Source organism: Tiliqua scincoides, chromosome 2 (assembly GCF_035046505.1).
Source record: "Tiliqua scincoides isolate rTilSci1 chromosome 2, rTilSci1.hap2, whole genome shotgun sequence".
NCBI classification, from domain to species: domain Eukaryota; kingdom Metazoa; phylum Chordata; class Lepidosauria; order Squamata; family Scincidae; genus Tiliqua; species Tiliqua scincoides.
The window spans coordinates 135,932,571-135,953,140 of record NC_089822.1 but is presented as its reverse complement, the minus strand read 5'-3'; the positions used below and the strand labels follow the sequence as shown (position 1 = coordinate 135,953,140).

The window sequence follows — 20,570 nt, the reverse complement described above, 5'->3', positions numbered from 1 at the left end:
GACATAGAGGGAAATACAGACATTCAGACACATCAATCAATGGTTTGAAGCTTAAATGACAACAACCACAGTGAGGAGCAGGGTGAAGCAGAAATTTCACACAATGAAAAAGCACGGGGGAGAAGATGGAGTGGAGAAAACAATGATAACCTGAAAAAGAAGGGAGAAGACAAAAGATCGAAAGGGCATTATCTGCCAATTCAGAACTTGCCATCTGTGCTGAAAAATTCAAGGATGAAAGTTGCTTAAAATGTGAGGCACAACACTTCAGCAAAGCTAGACTATAGTCCAATTATTGCTTAAGAATTCTGTGCTAAAAAACATAATTCTGCTACAAGAAAGGCTGAAATCTATGATATAATTTCTATCTGATATCACATTGTAATTATAATCAAGTGGGACCTCAGTATCCACTGATTTGACTTACCACTGATACTGGAGTCCACCTTTAAATGCCTTGTAACAAGGAAAAAGCACTAAAATCCAATTTTCTACCTTTGTACTGTTGAATAATTATAATTTCATTCCATTCAATTACATTATTCACTCCATCTAGTGGTGGTGAATGTGTATAATGTCTATACCAACGCATTCTGAGGCAATAATGGAGGAGAAAGAAACCTGGAAGTGGGTCTTTAAAGCAATTTTTCCACTGATTTGGTATCCACTGTTTTTTTTTAAATTCTCTAGGGCAGGGGTGTCAAACATAAGGCCCAGGGGCCGGATGCAGCCCACAGAAGGTTTTTATCTGGCCTTCAGGCTCTCAACTGCTGAGCAGTGCTGAGGTGTTTCTGCTAAAAGGGCAGCCCACATGAAAATTGTGCTCTCCCATATCTTGAAATACGATCAAGATTTGATACTTCCTTTTCTGTCATTTAAAGTTAATGAATTCTAAGATAAGGGACTTATTTTTTGTTATGACCTTTTTAATGACATCACTTCCTGCCAAATGACATCGCTTCAGGCCCTCAGCGCACATCATGAATGGTATTTGGCCCTCTGTATGAAATGAGTTTGACACCACTGCTCTAGGGATTCCAGAACGGAATCCCAATGAATACCAAGGCATGACCTGTAAGCATTTTATTTATTTTAAGAATTTATTTCATGTAATTTATTTTACTTCACAGGATATTGAAAACCTGCCCTCTGACTCACAATCTCAAACCTCTCTCCTAGCTTCTGGAATTTAGTAAAGTTTTGCCCACACATCTCAAGTTTGTCTTGGTAGCCACCAGGGTTGCTTGAGAGAGAGTGAGCCTGTGTGCATTTCACAGCAAGTTGTCAAAGTTGAAGTGCAAGAATGCTGATGTCTCCCTTAACTGGTTTTTGCCTAAGCTGCCTCTCTATTTATAAAAGCTCTATTTATAAAAGAGTTTTGTGATATCTTCCTTCTTACATTGCTATAAAAAGCATACATTTACATACCACTTGAAAATCAACCCAACTGGAAATTGAGCTTTTCCCTTCAAGCAACAGAAGAACAGTATTAAACTGGCAGTGCCCCTCTACAGAACAGCAAAGATTTCCACAGGCCTGTTCAGGGATGAAATCCTCCAAGACCAACCTAAAGGATTGGTGCCATAAGCAGCAGAGATAGCAGAGATAGTAGTATGTGTCAAATTTGGACAAACGGATCTCCGAGACTGGCTAAGGAAGATAGTAGAGGAAAAACCACACCCAACAGAACAGTAGATTTCATATGCTCTATACTATGGGCAAGAGTACCAATGCCTCATGTTTTAGACTTGATTTGTGGCACACTTGCCGTAAGACTCATCAATGTACCAAACACATGGTATTTTCAAAAAAACAAAATGCCAAAATAGCACAAACAACTGGACCTCCAAAAGAACGTAAAACAGCACATTAGTAAGGAGTTACCTCTCCTTCTCCAGTTCCATCAGCCTTGAACTATATACAGGTTATACAACTACTGTATACACAACTATACACTAGAGTTGAAAGCACTGGAATGAAGAGGCGGCTGGAATCCTTGACATGGGGAGGGAATTTGCTGGGGAAGAAAGCTCTGGAATGGACAAGCTGATTGGGTGAGCAGGTAGGCCAGGGTTGGTGGAAGTTGTCACTTTTCATACTTTGGTTGTCGTGGCAGTTGTCAGGTTGAGGCCACAAATCAAGGAAAGGACCCAGGAAGCCCATAGCATTACCACACTAGCTTACCATCTCATTACCATATTTTAAACCATGTTATTTGCCATACTGTCTCTCAAAAGGGACACTCTAGAGCCTTAACATGGCATTGACACAGAAATTGTAGTAAGGGTAGAGGTGACCTTTATGTGACGCCAAAATTTTGTGAGGACACCAAAGCCTATTCTTTGGGGTGTTCATAACATAAGCTTGTTCAGAACATCCATAATGAAACTGATTTGATTCCAGGCTTGTTCTCAAAGCCTTGAACTCAATGTCAAAACTATAATGTGTGCATATATTTGGGCCAAAGGTATGATCTTAAACTGCTATCACATTCTTGCCTGATACTTCATTTCCTTTTGTAATAGGTATAACATTTCATAGTTTGACATCCACGGTTAAGCAGGAACAGCTATAGCCTTCCAATTTTTCAGATACTGAAACAGCCTTAAGTTTTTTGAAAGCAAAATTTAAACAAATCCCAATATTTTAGAGAATCAGAATAATACTTTAAAATGAGCAAATGTTTGCATTTTTTAGTGAGGGAGTGAATCACCAACCACCTACATTAGCAACATGTAAGTGGTCAGTAAATTCCTCCTCATCTTAAACAAATAAGAGAGTGTTTAGCGTTTTCAACTAAGTGTGATCAGTTAAGTTCTGAGAAGATCTAGGTGCTCAGTCCCTATAAGAATGAGGCCCCAAATATAGAATAATGGAATGGTGAGAACTTCAGTCTGTTTCTCTCTCATCTGCTCAGTGGAAGAGACAGATATGGGGGAGGGACCATCACAATGTCTGCCTGTGTGTGTAATAGCTATGAAGGCAGGATCTCTAGGCCTCTCTCTTTGTGAACGTGTGGGAGACCAGGTATAACAGCAACTGGAAGCTGAAAAGTCAAATAGCATCCAGGGCCGACAGGCTGATCAAACTTTCTCATTCCACATCCTCAGCCTATCGCTCCTCTAAGCTCCATCAACGTTACCTTTCGGGTTAGAGGTACCTCTATCGGCACTGGGATGACTTCTGCCAGCAAACAGCCATAGAACGCCACCATGAACATGACAGGGTCATTGTTGGGATAAACAAGGGCTACCTGCGATTCACAGAAATATTCCGTTAGAAAAAGCAGGAGGGACAGTATTAAAGATTGGACCATTATACTCCGAAGCAGAGATGAGGCTGCTTAACTCAAAGATCATTATAAGTTCATCAGGTGATTGCAAAATACAAAAGTCAGGTGCTGCAAATAAAAAAATAATTTTTCAGCACTTACACACATGCCCCCTACCCACACAAACCACCATTTCCATTTTTGACAGTAACAGGAACCAGTAACAGATTGTTGGAACTTCTTACTCTGTCTCCAGGTTTCAATACAGGCTCATTTTTGGTGCCCAGTTTATTCAAAAGCGTGTAAGCAAGCTTCAGGCTTCTACTCCATAGCTTGCCTGCAATGAAGAGAAAAGGCAATCATGCTTCTCATCAGGAAACAGTAGGTACAACATACACACACACACGGCATGCATTTTAGATATTTATCTAAAATATCTCCCTGCCATTCAACTATGATTTCTAAGGCAGCTCATAACACAAATGAAAAAAATACTCCCACAATTTTTTTTTTTTAAAGTTCATATCAAAGCTGCAAATCCAGGTTAAAACAGTGTCAAATAAAAAACTAAATGCCCAGAGAAAACAACAGCAACTTTGATTGATGCCTGGCACCCTTTCTAAGAGCATTTAGACAAGCTGACTGCAGAAGGTGTGCCACAGTCAAGGCTACATAATTGAGAAGACCATCCTGTCCCTGGTTGCTACCCATCCCAATTCAAGAAGTGGGAACATGGATGAACTAGGACGAACAACTCAGCAATCCAGTACACTTTAGCCACTTCATCTTCTCATCCTAAAGATGAGAAATTGGAACTGGCTATCATGTTAGGCAGGTAGGGATAACTGTTGTACAAGCACAATGCTGAAGTGTTCCAGAGGCAAGAACCACCCCGGGGGCCTGGCTCTGAGCCCCCAATTGTATTCCAGTATAATGTACTCTTCTGGCATGTCCTAGAGTCAGGAAGGAAAAACCTTCAGATCATTTGCTTTAACCCACTAGCCCCACTCTTACCACTTCCAAATCCAAAAACTTTGGATTCTTAGGGTTTGATTACAACTAAAAGTAGTTTTTTATCATTAAGACAAATCTGAGAGTTATTTTTTTTAGATCAAATGCTTTTTTTAAACACTAAAATGCAATTGTCTTTTCCATTTTCTGATGACACGTTCACAATACATTTTCCAGACACAGAGAGCTGACAAAGATTCTGTAATTTAATAGCCTTGGAACTTAATAGCCTTGGAAGATTAGCTTTCAGGGTGTTTTGTTTAAGAAGCAAGTTTCAAGCCCTTATGGCTGCAATGATAATATTTAGCGTACACAGATAATGTGTGGTGAGATCTCAGACGTCAGGGGACGGGAGAACTGTTTTAGATTCCCAGTGACTAGGAGGCAGAAGTTGAATGCCTATTTGTCTCCAAGATTTTACCAAACAGAATAAATTATACAAAGCAGATTCAAATTGAGGAAATATTCCAGTTCTTCTTGGAAGGCAATTTTATTTGTTTTAAGTTCATAATACATACAAGGCTTGGAATTGGTGCTCTAAACATAAACAATCTTTAGTGGGTCTCTGGGGAAATGCAATATGGAAAAAATTCAAATGAATTGATTCATTGATCAACAAAGCTTGATTTGAAGCTCTGTAGCATGTAGCCTGGCTAGTTCAAATGCTACATCTCATTGGGGATTTGAGGAAAATATCTCACTCACAGAAGCAATCACATGCCCAGAAAATGTAACATCCTTGAGGCTTAAGACTCAGGTAGAGATTCCTCCTAAAGACTCTTCTGTAGATGTGTGTAGTTTATGCAAGTTCAAGATCGGGAAACACACTTGCCTATTTCATTTATTCATGCAAAAAGCCAATGAGAGAAAAAATTCGCACTCTCATTTTGCACATGAGGCCAAGGCACATAGTAACTTGCCAAAGTTATCTAGTGAGTTGAGGTGTGCCCTTTTAAATGATGTCCCCTTCAAGGCCAAATCCAAAACACTATCCATTAAGACTGTCAAACAAAGGGCCAAGTTCTTGCTTAATGCAAAACATAACATGAAAGCAGTGCAACACCATCACCCTTCCTAGGCAAGCCTCCACTGCTGAACAGAAGGACAAGTAGCAGAGCAGAATTTACTGTCTTGAGAACTGCCTGCTCTCATCTGCCTGGATCCCTTTTTTAATTCATTGCACGTCAGCATAGAGAAGAATAAATATAGATTTGGGGAAATGCTACTTTCCTAAACAGGGTACTTATGCAGCAAGCCAAGCCAGACAAATATGAAGATGCCCATTGCTAAAAAAAATCCCACAACAACAAAGAAGGTCCAGTAGGTGGACCATGCAGTTTACCATATGTCAGGGTGTAGACAGGCTTCCCAGTAACATCCAGGGCTGTTAAACAAGGACATTTAGCCTGAGTTGTCCCCCAGCGTTGCAGAGCTGCTTCTAAAGCAGGAGGCCAGTTGCAAACAACTCCCAGGGGCTCTCCCTTCACAGGGGTCATCTGACGTCCTTCTGGTTTAGGCTGATGAGGATCTGGCTGTGGAACTGCAATGAAGGAATTCCCAGAACAAACATTAAAATCTTCATGCACACAATACTGAACAGTGCCAAACAAACTGTACATCTCCCTGAATCACTGATGCAAGAGGATTCTCCCTTTCTTCCCCCTGGGAAATTATTTTGGAAATCAGGGTTTCAAAATCCATTTTTAAAAGGTTAAAGCAATTTGAACATACTTGTCGCTAAGGGAAGATACTTTTCAGTAGGAGACAGGAAATCTGTATGCTTTCAAACACAAAAATTGAAGACGTTAACTTGATAGCATCTGGCAAGATCTTACTATTACTACCGCTACTCTGACACAATTATGTTCTACCAATGGTGGGCAAGGTAGAACAGAGGAGTAACTATCTCTGACCAGAAAGTCTAAAATCACAGCCAGTAAGACAAGACAAATAGGACAGGTTAAAATGAAGCTTAGTAAAGCACACACCAACTGTTAGGTAGGAGAAAGCTAGCAGAAAGACCAGAAGGGGGAAGACACAGTGGTCCAAGAAAGGATTGTAGAAGTAGGGGGTAAATAAAGGGGAAGCTATTCCGCTTGTGATTATTAGCAGAGCTGACAACTCCTAAGCCATGAGAATGAAAAAGGGAGCAAAGAAGCTAGAGAAAAGAGCCATTTAAGTGAGCAGCAGATCAACTGGTGATAAAAAAAACTTTATTTAAATCCACAAAATCCAGAAAGTTGGAGTTCAAGAGCAATTTGCCACTGTAAGGATGGCTAGTTAGATTCCCCACACACGAGTTTGGAACTGAGATGTTCTAAATCTAGATTAGCCCTGTAGGGTTAGGGTTGACCTTACTGCACAACCAGACCAAGCAGCTGCTTCCAGTCGCAATATTTTCAGGAGCACTGGTAAAGCAGTGCACAGTTTGAGAGGTACACCACATTTTGCAAACCTCCTTAGGAAGCTGGGGCAAAACTCTTGGGTCATATTTGGCAGCTGTTTGGACAAACAAATGCCTTTGCCTGACCTGAGTGGGCAATCGAAATCCACAGTTTGCTGACTATCTCAGTGTGAACTATGCATCCTACACAAAGGTTAGGAGGGAAAGAGTGACATATATTCATGGCGCAGCAATAATCCAGGTCTCCCTATTACCACCTCTAAGTTTAAGGTATTTGCCCTCCCTCCACTCTTTCTTCTTCTTTGGCTGCAGTACTTCTGTCAAAGACAGAACAAAGAGCAACATGAGACTACTGGAGTCTTTCACCATGCTGTGGAATCTGAGGAAGAGGCAGAAATGACAACTCAGATGACATGAGACACACATGCTACAGCAGTTTTTTTTTGTTCTCCCATTCCTCTTTCAGAAAGAAGACTGTGATTTGGCATTGCTTTCTCCAGGTCACATCGCATGTCAAAAACACAGCAAAACCATTGAAAACATGGTATACCTTGTAAGAGGAGGAGTTTTCCCCACACAACTGTTACCTTTATTTAAACTACAGGTGGGCCCCCATATTCTCAGAGGTTCTGCTGCAGATACAGAAACCACAGAAATGGGGGACACCTATATATATAGCAGCCCCCGTGCACCCATATGAGGCGGGGGGGGGGCCAGTAGCCACTGGGCAGAACTCTAGGTTATCCTATAAAACAAAATGAACTACCAGATCTCACTTGCTTTCACATTTATGCTGAACTGAGTATGCATATATGCACAGGAGGGCATTCTGTGTTAACTACCAGAATTTACTAAACATTATCCTTTATGTGTTTAATGAATGTAGTTGCAGAGAGGGGGACCTTGTCAACTAGCCCTGCCACCTGGCTCATGCACATCTGCTAGCCAGACATCCAAGTGACACTGAAGGTTTTCATGAGAAATGGTCTTTTGAATAAGGGTTCCTCTTGCATGGAGTATTCATTTAGGGCCCCTTTCTCATAAAAATTGCTGCAATGGCATTACGAAGGTGAGAAAGAGCCAGTACGGTCATGCTTCCCTCCCTGCCACAGCATTCAGAGAACGTGTGAGAGATTACATGAAATAACCAACATGCAACAGAATCGCAACATACACCTATGGCAAATAAACTCTATGGCAAAAAGCACAACCAGATACCTTCCACAATTTCTTCAAAATCATCCACAAAGAACTCCTTCAGAGGTGGCCGCTTGGGTCGCTTCAGAGTATTGAGCAGCTGCTGAATTTTTGTAGAGACTCTGCTACTTACAGGGACACCTGCAGCAAGAGAAATTAGTTCAACTTACAAAGGGGAATGTTAGTTATTGGTGACATGAACTCTTTGGTGAAGGCAGCAAGTTAAACTGGTAGAATTCTAGTGATCAAACTAATGTAGAAATCTGAACTGAAAATACTACACCAGTGTGGCAGAAATTACTGTTACTAAGATAGACTAATTTTCTCCCTTTCCAAGTCCATTTTAAACAGTTGCACAATGCAGGCATTAGAAACAGATTGTCTCCCAAGTTCAGGCCTTACATGATGGCCAAGGTCTAGGTATGTCTCCTGTTTCTGTTGCCTGCCCAGGACTGCAAAAGCAGCGTTGTTTGTCAAGCACCTTAAGGTTGCAGTTCAATGCTGAGGGACTGAGTTTGGTTTCAGATGGTGAGGGTCTGCAAAATATTATCTTGCCAAACTATCCTAGGCCTTGACCCAAACAATTCCAAAACTATCCTAGGCCTTGACCACCAGAGGGTGATATGAGAACTCCAGAGTAGGCAACACCCGAGTCTCACAGACTAAAGTCAGGCAGTTTATCCTCAAGGTTATTCTAGTAGCAAAATCTCATAGTTCCTGCAATTGGGTGCTTTCCTATCTGTATGTAGCAGAAACTTGAGTGCAGCAGGCATTTTAGAAGTGGCAAACTCTAAGCTTAGTACACTCACTCACCTAATACGCACACATGCTTTTTAATACTGAAAATACTGCTATCCAGTGAGGTCAAGCTTCTTCTACAGAAAGCTCATTAAAGAGCTACAGTAGCTCAGTATAATGAACACCATCAAAAACCTTTTCCTTGTTTTCATTTCCAAACAGTGGCTTTAAGTCTGAACTCTTAGGGTAACACAATTCAAGAGGTTGTGAACTCTGCATTCCAAATTCTACAATGAGCAAACCCAAAGCAAGTAGAAGTAGGAGGAGATGTCAGAAAGTTGTAAACAAACCTGTTCACTGGTATGCAAAATGACTGAAGCATATGTTTTGTTGAAAGATATACTTTACATTATCACAGAATCCATACTTTATTCCTGTTTTTTTTTCTCCCTTGCAAAAACATGTTCTTTACTAATTATATTTTAAATACTATTTCTTCATCAGAACACCTTCAGTTTTTCCTTTTCTGAACTGCAATACCTTGAGATTCACTTCTGAAGCCAATGTTTGGTAATAGAAAACAATTCATGACACTGCACCAAGTTATATTTTTGCTACATACAGTACACATCCATGTAGGATATTTATTGAGTTAACAGCATCCTTCACATTAGAAGATCAAAGGAGTGAAGCTCCTTGTGCAATACCATGATCATGGTTCATCAGTAGTACTGAGGAAATGAATGCCATCCATTTCTTTGCTGAGTCTGCTTAAGGAACAATGGGAGCTTTAAGAAACTCAATTCACTGAGGCCACATGCTCACTTCAGAGTGGTTACCTTTGACTCTTGGGATTGAATGGGCTTTTGCAATCAACCACACTTTTCATAGGGGAAAAACACAGAAGCTGCACCAACAGTACAATAGGAAGGAAGAAGGAGGGACTCCTTGAAGTGGATGACGTATGTTGTCATCTATAGTAGGCTGGGCTAATAGAAAATGTTGAAAACATAATGAAACTGGAGCAAGGAGTGTTTTCCTCTTATTCCTACATCAAGAGACCAAGCCTTGCTCTTATGAAGGAAATCGGCCACAGTTGCTTAAGAGAAGCAGTACAGCACTCCAGAGCTGGGCTCAGATTCTCACAGCAGAACATAGAGGTGCCATCTCCTCCAGGTGCTTCACACAATAACATTCTTACTATGTAAATATCCACAATAGCCCACCAGTATCCCAGAAAGTAAAGTACCTGGGCATGACTTCATTCTACATGGGCTAACTTGCATGCACAGCCATGTGCATCATGTACGAAAAAACACGTGTCTTTTGTTGCAGTGGCAACCATAAAATAAGAGCTGTACAGGGGGGTATATCTGTGGATTCAGTTATCTGCAGATTGAGTCCTCAGGCCTCCTGAGCACACCCCCTCCGGAGGTGAAGGGAGCTCAGCTCCCTTTGGCTCCAGAGGGTGAGGCGTTCACCAGTATCCATGATTTTACTTAACCGCTCTGGGATCCAGAACTGAACCCCCCTCTGGATATGGGGGCACACCTGTATATCGGAAGAAGAGGGGTATATCACCAGAAAGAAAGCAACAGCCAAAGCCAGTAAGGTACAGCAGTAATTTAATAAATAATTCCTGGCCTTCATGAGGAAAACTTCATGTAGACATATACTGCATCTTCTGATAAGAAATGACATCTCTCAGACTAAATATTACTTTTATTAAGTAACTATTGTAACTTATTGACGACTTGCATGTTGCATTCTCTCTTTCGGGTAATGGCCTTTAGTTGAATGATGCTGTGCGATAGCAGCAGACACATTCTGAATTGTCACACATGATTGAGTACTCAGTATACATTCCCTTCCCCTGCCTGTGAAGAGGACCCTGAGATTTGTCCCCACAGGACAATCGCTGCCCATTCCATTCCACTGCTGGGCCAACCAACACATGAATCATTTGTGGTAGGGAAGCAGAGCTAGTGCTGTTGCTCCAAAGCTTAAGTAAGGATTGGCAGTTCCTCTTCGGGATGTGACAAAATACACCTGATCACATTATGTGGTAATTATCAATCATGTATTAGGTCAGCCGATATTTGCCAAAATGCCACTGCCATTCCCCAATCAAGGTTCAATGTCATAGAAGTAAATAGCAAAAGGCATTTCCATGAGATGGTTGTCTGCTAATGCTGAAATGGCAAGTATTTAAGATGGATGACCATGAGCTTTGCAGCACAGCACTGACATGCTTTATACATAAACCACATTATTGACATCCTATCAGGCTCTTTCCCATGGTCCGTATATGTGGATGTACCATCAGCTGTGTCCATAAGGCTGGACCGGTTGGATGCTTTGTGCATGCCCTTCACTATTCCCGATGGAGGAAGGTCAATAGCAGATGGGCGTACAGAAGAAGCGGGTGTGGAGGTAGTTGCAGTAACATCCGGGGGAACTGAGAAATTTTCTGGAAAGAGGATGAAGGAAAAAACATTGAGATTTAGGTTACTTTCTGCTGCCAGATGGTCTGAGATGCAATGTCACAACTACCCACTTTACACTCCCTTTTTAATAGAAGGGCACCTGCTTTTTCTTCATTTAGCTTGATAAACTACTACCCAAAGGAAGGAGAGCACTGCACAATGACACTTCTATTTGTTCTCCAGTTCAATTACTGGACCAAAGACAAATTCATAATTCAGTTTTTTCTAAAACTAGATTGCACCACCCATGTCTAATTGGACCAACGAGTCTTGATTTGGTATGCTTACTACAGAGTTCAAGCACAGGAAAACAGCAGTGGGGCCCAATTTCAGCGTTCCTGGGGTTCAGCTATGGTTTAACAGACTGGACCTTGGTCATTAAGGATGGGCAATCTTTTTACAGTCCCAAGAAAACCTTTCTAGTGATTCAACTGCTCATTTGCAACTCTGGAAACAATATTTATATTGTTTTATAAGCAGGAAACAATATTTATAATGATATATCTATATTTAAGTGTTTTTTTGTTCAAAAAAACAAAATCTTCCAGCTGGCCAGTACTGTCGTGTAGTGACTGCCTAGATTGCCATATTGAGTCCTTTTCCTCATCCCTTTGGTAAACTTTCAGGTTTCAAATACATTTTCGTATCAGAAGAGAAATAGAGGCTTGACCCTGTGGCTGTAGTCATTCAGTTCCAACATGGGTTGGTCAGGTTGAGCGAGTCACTCTGACTCCTGAACCTTCAGCACCAGTGGCTGTGATAGCACCTAATATGAACACTGGTGAGGGGAAAAAATGGCGCTGAATAGTCATATTCTTAACTAAAATAATTATAATGCTGGAAAAGCATTTCAGGGGCAAATAAATAAGAGTATAGCGACCACAAGAGATTTACACAAGAGTTACCATTCAAATATTCAACTTCTGAAGGCAGCACATTCTGTTAACAAGCACTGATATGGAAGGCTCAGCATACAAGTTCACCTACATTGACAAATATATTGTCAAACATACGAATTGAAAGTTCACACATTACTATATATGTTCAGTGAGTTTTGTACATGCCAACATCACTGAATAAATGTGCGACCACTCAGAAGACTGGAATATTTACTGAATAGATCCCTCTTGAGTTGTTGCTTGCCATGTTTAATGCTGAAGTGTTTTATTGCCTCTGAATGCAACCATATACTCTAACATTGGTTAGGAATGGGAGAGAGGTCTTTTCTTATACAGACAGCTCAATGTACAAAGTAAGAACCACCTCTTCAGGATAGGATTTTTCACTACAGAAATACTTCCAGTAATAACAATTCCTTTATTATTATTATACTTTATTTTATTGAAACTTTAGAGGCGTTTCATTATAGTCCACTTTATCCTTGGTGGATTGGCATCTACTGCAACCAATTAAGGCAGTGTATTCTAACCAATCAGTACCAATGGTCTGCCTTATTGGTCAATAGTATCTCCTATAGCACTGTTTCAGACAACATAACTTTCAAGGAATGAGTTTCCTGCATACTGGAGGAATTACTGAACTGCCTTCCTCAAAGGCATGCAACAGAGGTAATGAGCGCTGATTCAGATGATGGCTGGACCCACACATTTGATGATGTGTATGCTCAAGGCACACACGTGTCCGAGCCCTTCCCCTCACTTCCCTACCTTTCTTTGTAAATCTCCCTACTATAGGGGAGAGGCAGTTCACCCAACCCTACACATGCTGTTACACCTACTAGGGTTCAGACAAACCGTCCATGAAATTGGGAAGATTTATGGGGGAAAGCCAGGACATGCACACATAATAAGTATGCATGTAATTAAATATGTGGAAGTGGCCAAACAGAGTAAGTGTAATCCCAACTAGCCCAATGTCTTTCCAAGTTCAGCTCCGGAGAGCTCACCTGAACACTAATGGAATCTACCTCCATTGTTTCTAAAGGTTTACTCCACTCTGCACATGATGGAAACAGGAAAAGCTTGGGAAATGCCAAGCTCTGAGTGTGCCAGCCTTTGTGAGGCAACTGTGCATGCTGATGTCATTCAATGAATTCAGCATGGGGCAACGACTGCAGGTTTTGATGTAGCTCAAACTCAGTGTTAGAAGAGCTTCTCTTCATGGCCTGGACGTGCTGAGATGGTGGAAGAGGAGGCTCTCAAAAAAGACATGCAACATTCATAGATTTAAGAACTCTGTCAGTATCAAACCTAACTTGGCAATCTTACCAAATTTTTACAAAATGGCAGTTGTATGGTTGATTCCAACTTTCCAATGCACTCAAGCGCCTTCCTTCCCTAAGAGCATTAAGTTTAGATGAACTATCTACTGTGCTGACTTTATTTGTGATAACTTTTAAATATGTGGAAATGCTCTAAAGTCATAGAAGCAAGACTTGTGCTGTTTGTTCATGATGATCAGTGTATTCATCTGTCTCTATGTTGGATATGCAGTGGTACCAATTGAAACACTGCTCCTAATTTAACTGTGGTGATTACTCCCAAGATTTTACTTACAAGAGAGCTTCATTTTATAACACCACATTTGACGCAAGTTATTCAGCAACTGAAGAGCTGGCAGTTCCAATTTGCAAGCATATTTCACCACTGCTTTAACGAGAATCTCTTTGTTTGAAGAAAGCATTATTTATGCTGATGGAATTTTAAATAGGCAGATCTCCCAAGTTTTCCATTTTAGAAAATGAGTTGCATCCCAGTAAGAGAGACGAAGACACCAGCAACATACAGGTTAAAAGAAATAAAATGAAGCAATTATGGGACACCAAACATCTACACACTGCTTGCTTGAAACCAATTAAGCCAAAGCAGAGAGAGCACACAGAAACACAGCTATCCCCCTGGGATGCAGCAGTATCCTTTGGAACACATTAACAAGAAACACATACGATGGAGCCAAACAAATCCTACACAATTTCATACAGCAGCACCAGCAGCAGGGAGCACCTCAGAGCATCAAAAAACTGAGCCTGGGGTATCCAGATCTTTAAAATTCCCAACAAATATGTACACTGAGCTAGGAAAATGGTTCCTTTGCCTTTGCAAAGGAATGGTTTGCCTTTGCAAAACTGTATGAAATCCTAATTTGCTCTTGAGAGGGGTGGTTCCTGATCCATTAGTTAGGGGTTTTCAAGGTCAGGCTTGTTAATAGAAACTCATCTGGTTGACTCCAGTGAACAAAACAGAGAAGCTTGGCAAAAGTTGCTTCTCCTTTCCCACCCCAAACCTACCTCTAGGTCACAAATCTTAGGGCAAATGGAATAGTAAAAATTATCCTGAACTAGTAACTTTGACAATTTATTTAGAAGGCTGCAAGAACTCATTAGGGCCTTTGCTGAACAGACAATTTTGAAGCAGCAAGGAATTCTCTCTGGTTCATTAAGGGACAGACATCTGCAACACAACACAGGACATGTAGGCTACAGCACCCTCTTTGCTCAATCAGCAGTGAGAGCACTTAGGAGCAGCTACAAGCAGAAGCAACACCAATGTGCATCAAAAAGTTATGACAAAGGGATCCTCTCTCCTCCTCTGAGCACCTCCAAGGTCTTGGGCCATGCTCACCACTTGGATGCTGCTACTTATAGTGAGCAAAGTATGGAAATAATTTGGCCTGCCAAATTCCATTTGATATTGGGAGATGTCTATGCTTTTACAGAAAAAAAGAAGACAACGACTTGAAGCGCTTAGTTTTGCTGTCCATGCCCCCAGCTCCTACCTATTCGAGTATTGGCAAATACATCAGCTAGTGACCCACTGGTCCCTTTGCCTTCTCCATGGGATAGTGTAGAAGATGCTGATGAAGATGTGGATGACCCCTGAATAGATCGGTTGATCCATGACTCAGCATTCTGTAAGCTCTGATGCAATGCAGCAGATAGAGCAGCCTGGTGCCTGAGCGACCCTTCATCTTCGGACGCGGAAGACGTGTCTGTGTGGGATCAGAAAAGGGAAGCACACTGCACTTTGAACATGCTCTCTTTGCAACCAACGAAACACTGGCAAAGATTCCGTATCACCCAATGCAGAGTGCATTCAAACATGGGCCAATGACAAGGGAAAGCTGGTAGCAAGCCCCTCCCCTCAACCAGCTTGTTCCTTTGTATAAAGGAAAAGCTAGTAAGAATATTAAGAAACAACATAGTCAGACAGTTGCCCACCCAACCCTATAGGTTAAAAATACTCTTGCAGGTCACAACCCTGCTCTTTGCATGCTATAGAACCTGGCTGCAGTTTTCCCCAACCACCAGCAATTCTGAAATGGAAAACAAGGCATCAGAGTTATCTCCGAAGACAATTTTGGGAATAGCTGTTCTAGAAAACTGATTTGTGTTCTGCAATTACTGATTAGCAGGAAGACATAAATGAAAGAGAAACTTATTTATAATACCTAGGACTGCGTGTATGTGTGTAAGAATTTCTTTGTCACTGTTTTTCACACAGAGAAAACGAACATCAGTAGAACAGAATTCTGGCTATATCATGGGACTCTAAATGTTATGAACATAATAGGTCTTCAGCCAGACACACAGTGCTACTGATGTCAAGAGATTTCTAATTATATATCTCTCCAAAGCATATACACATGCATGTGGGTGCTATGTGCATATGTAGAAAACACATCACTTGCCTTTCAATATTTCCATGTTCCAGAAATGACAGACTGTGTATAACTGTGTAATTTGCAATAACCTATTAGGGAATAGCAGTTTATCCATTTGTCAGATCTGTAGAACACCAAGAGAGGGGAACAATACTAAGGCAGACTTGTTTTAACCAAGCAATAGACATTTACTTGCAAATAATGGGTGGGTCTTTGTGTACTACAGCCTTATAAGAGATTATAGAACAGAAGTAGAAGTGATACCCATCTGAACGTAGACCTGTAAAAAGGCAGTCACCTGAGCCACAGGAAAGAAAATCAGGCTCCATGTAAGCTCAAAAAAGAGTTTTAAAATGAAAAGTGCCTAGCAGGCTCTACCAATTTGATCCTGATGTTCCTGACACAGATGGGAAACAGCCTAGTCAGCTGCATCTGTATTATAGGCTCGCCAAAGGCAGTTTCTGAAAAAGCTTCATGATCTCTCTCATCCATAACACCACAAATCCCATTGCACATGTACTGAGCATAGAAGGGACAACACTGTTTCCATGATTCCATACAAAAGGGCAAGGGCTATGTTGTTGTTGTTTTTAAAATGACATAGCTATGTAATTATGAAGTTAGTCATCAAAAATGTTAGATTTGTGGGGAGAAACAACAGAGTAGTATAATTTGGTTCATTATGCATCCTCTCCTCCTCATCTGTCCTTTGTCTAGCCAAAGGTGACTACTGTACTCCTCTGATGCACACCAACTATATGACTTGCTAGTGCCTCATCTCCCAACCATGTTCCCCCAAGGTGGGTCCTTCCCCTCCTCCATTCAACGGTAAAAAGAAACCATCTGCTCTTACCTCTGTCTCCCACTCTTCCTTTCATTTTCCAGCTCGCCTTCTTCAGTACTTTCCTCTTTCTCTATTTTCATCTGATTCTCACTCTGCTACTACAACCCAGTATATTTCCAAACTCACATAGTGTATAGATTACAGAATCACATGTGAATGCTAACAATCCCAGATAAATTTTATGGAAGTCCAAAACCTCAATGGAGACTGTCAGTATTATCATGTGAATGTTCATGTTCTTCAGTGAATTTTGGCCATTCACTGTAACATAAGAAGATACTCAAAAAGAACCTGTTTGCCATGTCAGGTGTTAAGGTGACAAACTGCATCTCAAGACAAGAATTCAGTGCTAATAACCTGAAATGATGGCTAGACAGCACCAAACCAGCAACGTATTCATGCTGCCATCTGGCAGCTGCATTGCTCCATTCAGCAGCAAGCAAGATCAGCCTAAAGCTAAGCGTCAAACAGAATATACACATCTCAAAAGCAGCCAACATGAAGCACTTCTCTCTTCTGTTCAGTGAATTTTGCACCTGCTGGGAAGGACAGGTTTTGTCAAAGCAGAGTTTATCATCATGCATTTGACTGCTTTGTCTACAGCTGTGAACGGATACTAGAATGTGCTGCAATTCAATACAAAAACGGGTAGAAACCTAAAATGATCAAGACGCAACAAAACCAGGTCTTCTGACTGTCACCTGTGCCAGCAGTATCCAGTTTCTTGGTTAGTTCAATTAAGTATATTGTTTCCGATTAAGTTAGCTCAGGTTGTCGCTTAAATGTTTTACAGTGATTTAAGACTGGACCTTAAAAAGGATGCTAATGGGAATTTAGAGTCTGCCTTTCCTAGTGATAATAACAACTGACTCATGGTTATGGTTGGTGTGGAAAGCAATGCTGCATCTGTTTTCACCTGCCAACAGTGATGATTACACCTATTCCCCTCCCTGCAGATGTTTGCTTATTGTGAAGAGCCAGAAGGTGTGCGAGAATGAAACATGACCTGCTGCTTTAACAGTTTCAGAAGGAATATGATCAAATCAAGAAGTCTCTTTCAAGAAGTCCTTGAGGAAAGTATGTGCTAGAGCAGTGGTTCTCAAACTGGTAGGTCGCGACCCACCAGCTTGTGTAAAGCTGCCCCGTTCCCTTTAAGGGGCGGGGGCAGGGGGGAAGCAGCAAAGCGATCCCCAGGATCACACCCCTGCAGGGGGAGGGGAGGCTATTTTTTCACAAACCACACATGCTTCCAGGGTCCAGGGGGTGCAGGGAGCCCTGCGCAGCACTTGCAGGGCTCTCCGCAGCTTGTAAACAGTGCAAGTTCCAAGTGCGACGAAACCGGAAATTCCACTTTCCGCTGCGCTGGGCTTCCCGCACCCCCTGGACTCTGGGAGCATGTGTGGTTTGTGAAAAAATAGCCCCCCCTCCCCCCACAGAGGCGCGATCCTGGGGATCGCTTTGCTGCTCCTGCAAAGACTTACCCTGGGAGTAAATCTCCCGGGAAGTTTGAGAACCACTGTGCTAGAGAGTTCAAAGCATACTGTAATGCAAGAACTTTCCAAGTTATCTCCTACAAAAGGAGTACCGTATTCACCAAGTAGCAGAACTGTGACCACCACAAAGAAACTGATGTCAGAATTCCTGACAGCAGACTTTCTAAAATCTTTCTAAAACCATAGGTAAGAGGTAGGGAAGAGGGGGTAGATTTATTCTCTCACCTAGTGGCTGCTAAGGAAAGTGCCACCTCCCAAGGGCCACAGGAACATGGGCTGAGCTCTCTTAGAATTATCTTCACCAGTTCCTGGGCCTAGTGGGAGAGGATAGCAGAGGCAAACTTGCTCTTCCTCCCTTTTGTTCCTGAGGCTGTGCCATGGGTGTTGCTTCAGTTCAGGGCACAAGTGCTGCACATGGCATTTATCCGAACTCCAGAGTGTTCTACCTCTGAAACCCACTGTGGGGCTTTCACTTCCCAACTAATTGCCTTCAGTGGCCTAAACATCAAACCCAGCTGTAACTGCATGGTGTTATCTGTTGCCAGGAATTTTTTCCTGGCAGTCTGGGGAGGAGGTCTTATGGGTCCTCAGGGGAGTCCTTACAAACTCCTGCTATCTTGAGGCAATGTCAAATGGCAGAGTCCTGTCCTACCACCACCATCACACATACTTCTCTCCATGACCCACACACTATGTAAGAAAGTTGCAACTAAACAGAAGTCAAGAGCTGTAGGAGCTCAGGAATGAAATAAGTCAAACCCTGTGGCTTGAATGCTTAGGTCCCTTAAACCCAAAGGCTGGCTGAGGTTACCCAGCATGAAGGGAAGAATGCACTGTGCACATGTACTGAGGCAGCCTTCTCTCCAGGCAGCCTGCAAGAACAGTGATGAGTGGCATCTACTCTATCCAAGACTCCTATCTTGGTCACTAGGAACCCAAGGAGCTGGTATTCTACTATTATGGCTATGAAAATGAGTGAGCCACAGACTATTAAGTGTATGTGCTCCATTCTCCACAGTTGAGCTACACAAGATGTCAATGTGATACACCATTTACAGAGCAGGAGCAGCAGCACCCTGGAAAAGGTGCTGCTGGTGGGGACTGAAGAGCTAAAAGTCAATACTTTGGCTCTTGCAACTTGATGCAGCTAGCACAAAAATTTACTTCCGAAGAAGCTTCTCTCCTCAAACCAGTTAGGAATGTTGTGACTTTTAGGTTTAAATTTCTATCATTAAGATGATATCATTAAGATCATTTTACTGTATTTTCTACCTATCACTTCTTTGAAAAGCAGAAGAATCAGGTAGCTGGTCTCAGCGATGTGCAACTGTTACCTGCAAGAAGGGGGTAGAGGATGGCAATGGTGGCACCTTAGGAGTGCCACCCAAGATCACTTGCCACCACTGACCCCACCTAGGTATACCAGTGCATCAAGTAATAAATTTTTTTTAAAGGGCAGGTTGTAGCAACACAAACACCTCCAGGGTCTATGTTCCAATAACAAAAACCGATTCCTAGGTTCAGACTCGGTTAGTCCTGTTGAGATGTAACTCTGCCAGCGAGCAAGCCCCAAAGGCCCAATGGTAGGAAATCTGGTACATTAGTGTAACAAAAACAGTAGCCTCCCTCCCCTTTTCTCTAGTCCATGGAAACTGCACGCAAAAGATCCATTCTAATTCCCTGGTCCTGGGAAACGTATGTCACTTCCAGCATGTTTTAAGAACAGCCGCTGCCCATGAAGCCAAGTGGCAGGCGAGACATGAATACAAAATGCTTTGTACGCTCAAATGAATTCAGCATTTGACATCTTGACTGGCAACCAGCAGATATTTTCCAGCCACGTGACTCAATAGATTTGTCCAAGTCAGCACTGACAAAAACACACTCAGATTGATGCTTAATAGTGTGCCACAATTAATGTAGGCATCAAAAATAAACTCTAATATTTTCACCAGGCTAAGCAAAGCAGTAGATTTAAAGCTTCAAGGCTGACAACAGCCTTTGCAAAGTTAATTCCATATGCATCTTTCCTGGGATTATATAACCCAGCTACTAAAAAAAGGAGGGCACATAAATAATTAAAACTTGAAACAGGCAGCACAGTAGAGGAAAAAGAGGGGCTGGCAAAGATAAGGGACTGCTGGCCAGAAAAATGCACCTTCCTCAAAATTTATGCTGCCAAGCAAGGAAAGACAATAACTATTAAGAAATCCTTGTCTCACTATAAATGACCTGAATTAAACCTGATTTTTAAAAGGTTCCAAATCATGGGATGGGGATCATTCCACATCTGTTCTCCATTTCTAAAGCTGTATGGAAAACATGTACTGATAAATCCAAGTTGTTGTAGAGACTATGATAGGGAAAAATTCCACACCCATTGGTCCACAATCTCCAATAAAAGTCCAAATCTAGTCTTGTCTACCATTTGCACAAGGTGCATGATTCTGCACCAGAGCTGTGCATTTTTAATCTCTTATGATTATTGCTTCATTGAATGTTATAG

At 41.8% G+C, this 20,570-nt stretch overlaps 1 protein-coding gene across 2 annotated transcripts in view; it reads right to left on the bottom strand.

Moving 5' to 3' along the window:
• Positions 1–20,570, bottom strand: part of DIP2B (disco interacting protein 2 homolog B) — a 207,698-nt gene that overhangs the window by 46,993 nt on the left and 140,135 nt on the right. The window contains exons 5-10 of one of the 2 annotated variants that reach the window (XM_066613823.1): positions 14,843–15,055; positions 10,942–11,091; positions 7,905–8,024; positions 5,625–5,822; positions 3,517–3,608; positions 3,143–3,253 (exon numbers count right to left, since the gene is read on the bottom strand). In XM_066613823.1, coding sequence (XP_066469920.1) covers positions 3,143–3,253; positions 3,517–3,608; positions 5,625–5,822; positions 7,905–8,024; positions 10,942–11,091; positions 14,843–15,055 — 884 coding nt within the window. The remainder of the gene's footprint in view (positions 1–3,142; positions 3,254–3,516; positions 3,609–5,624; positions 5,823–7,904; positions 8,025–10,941; positions 11,092–14,842; positions 15,056–20,570) is intronic. The other variant, XM_066613824.1, reaches the window with a different exon arrangement.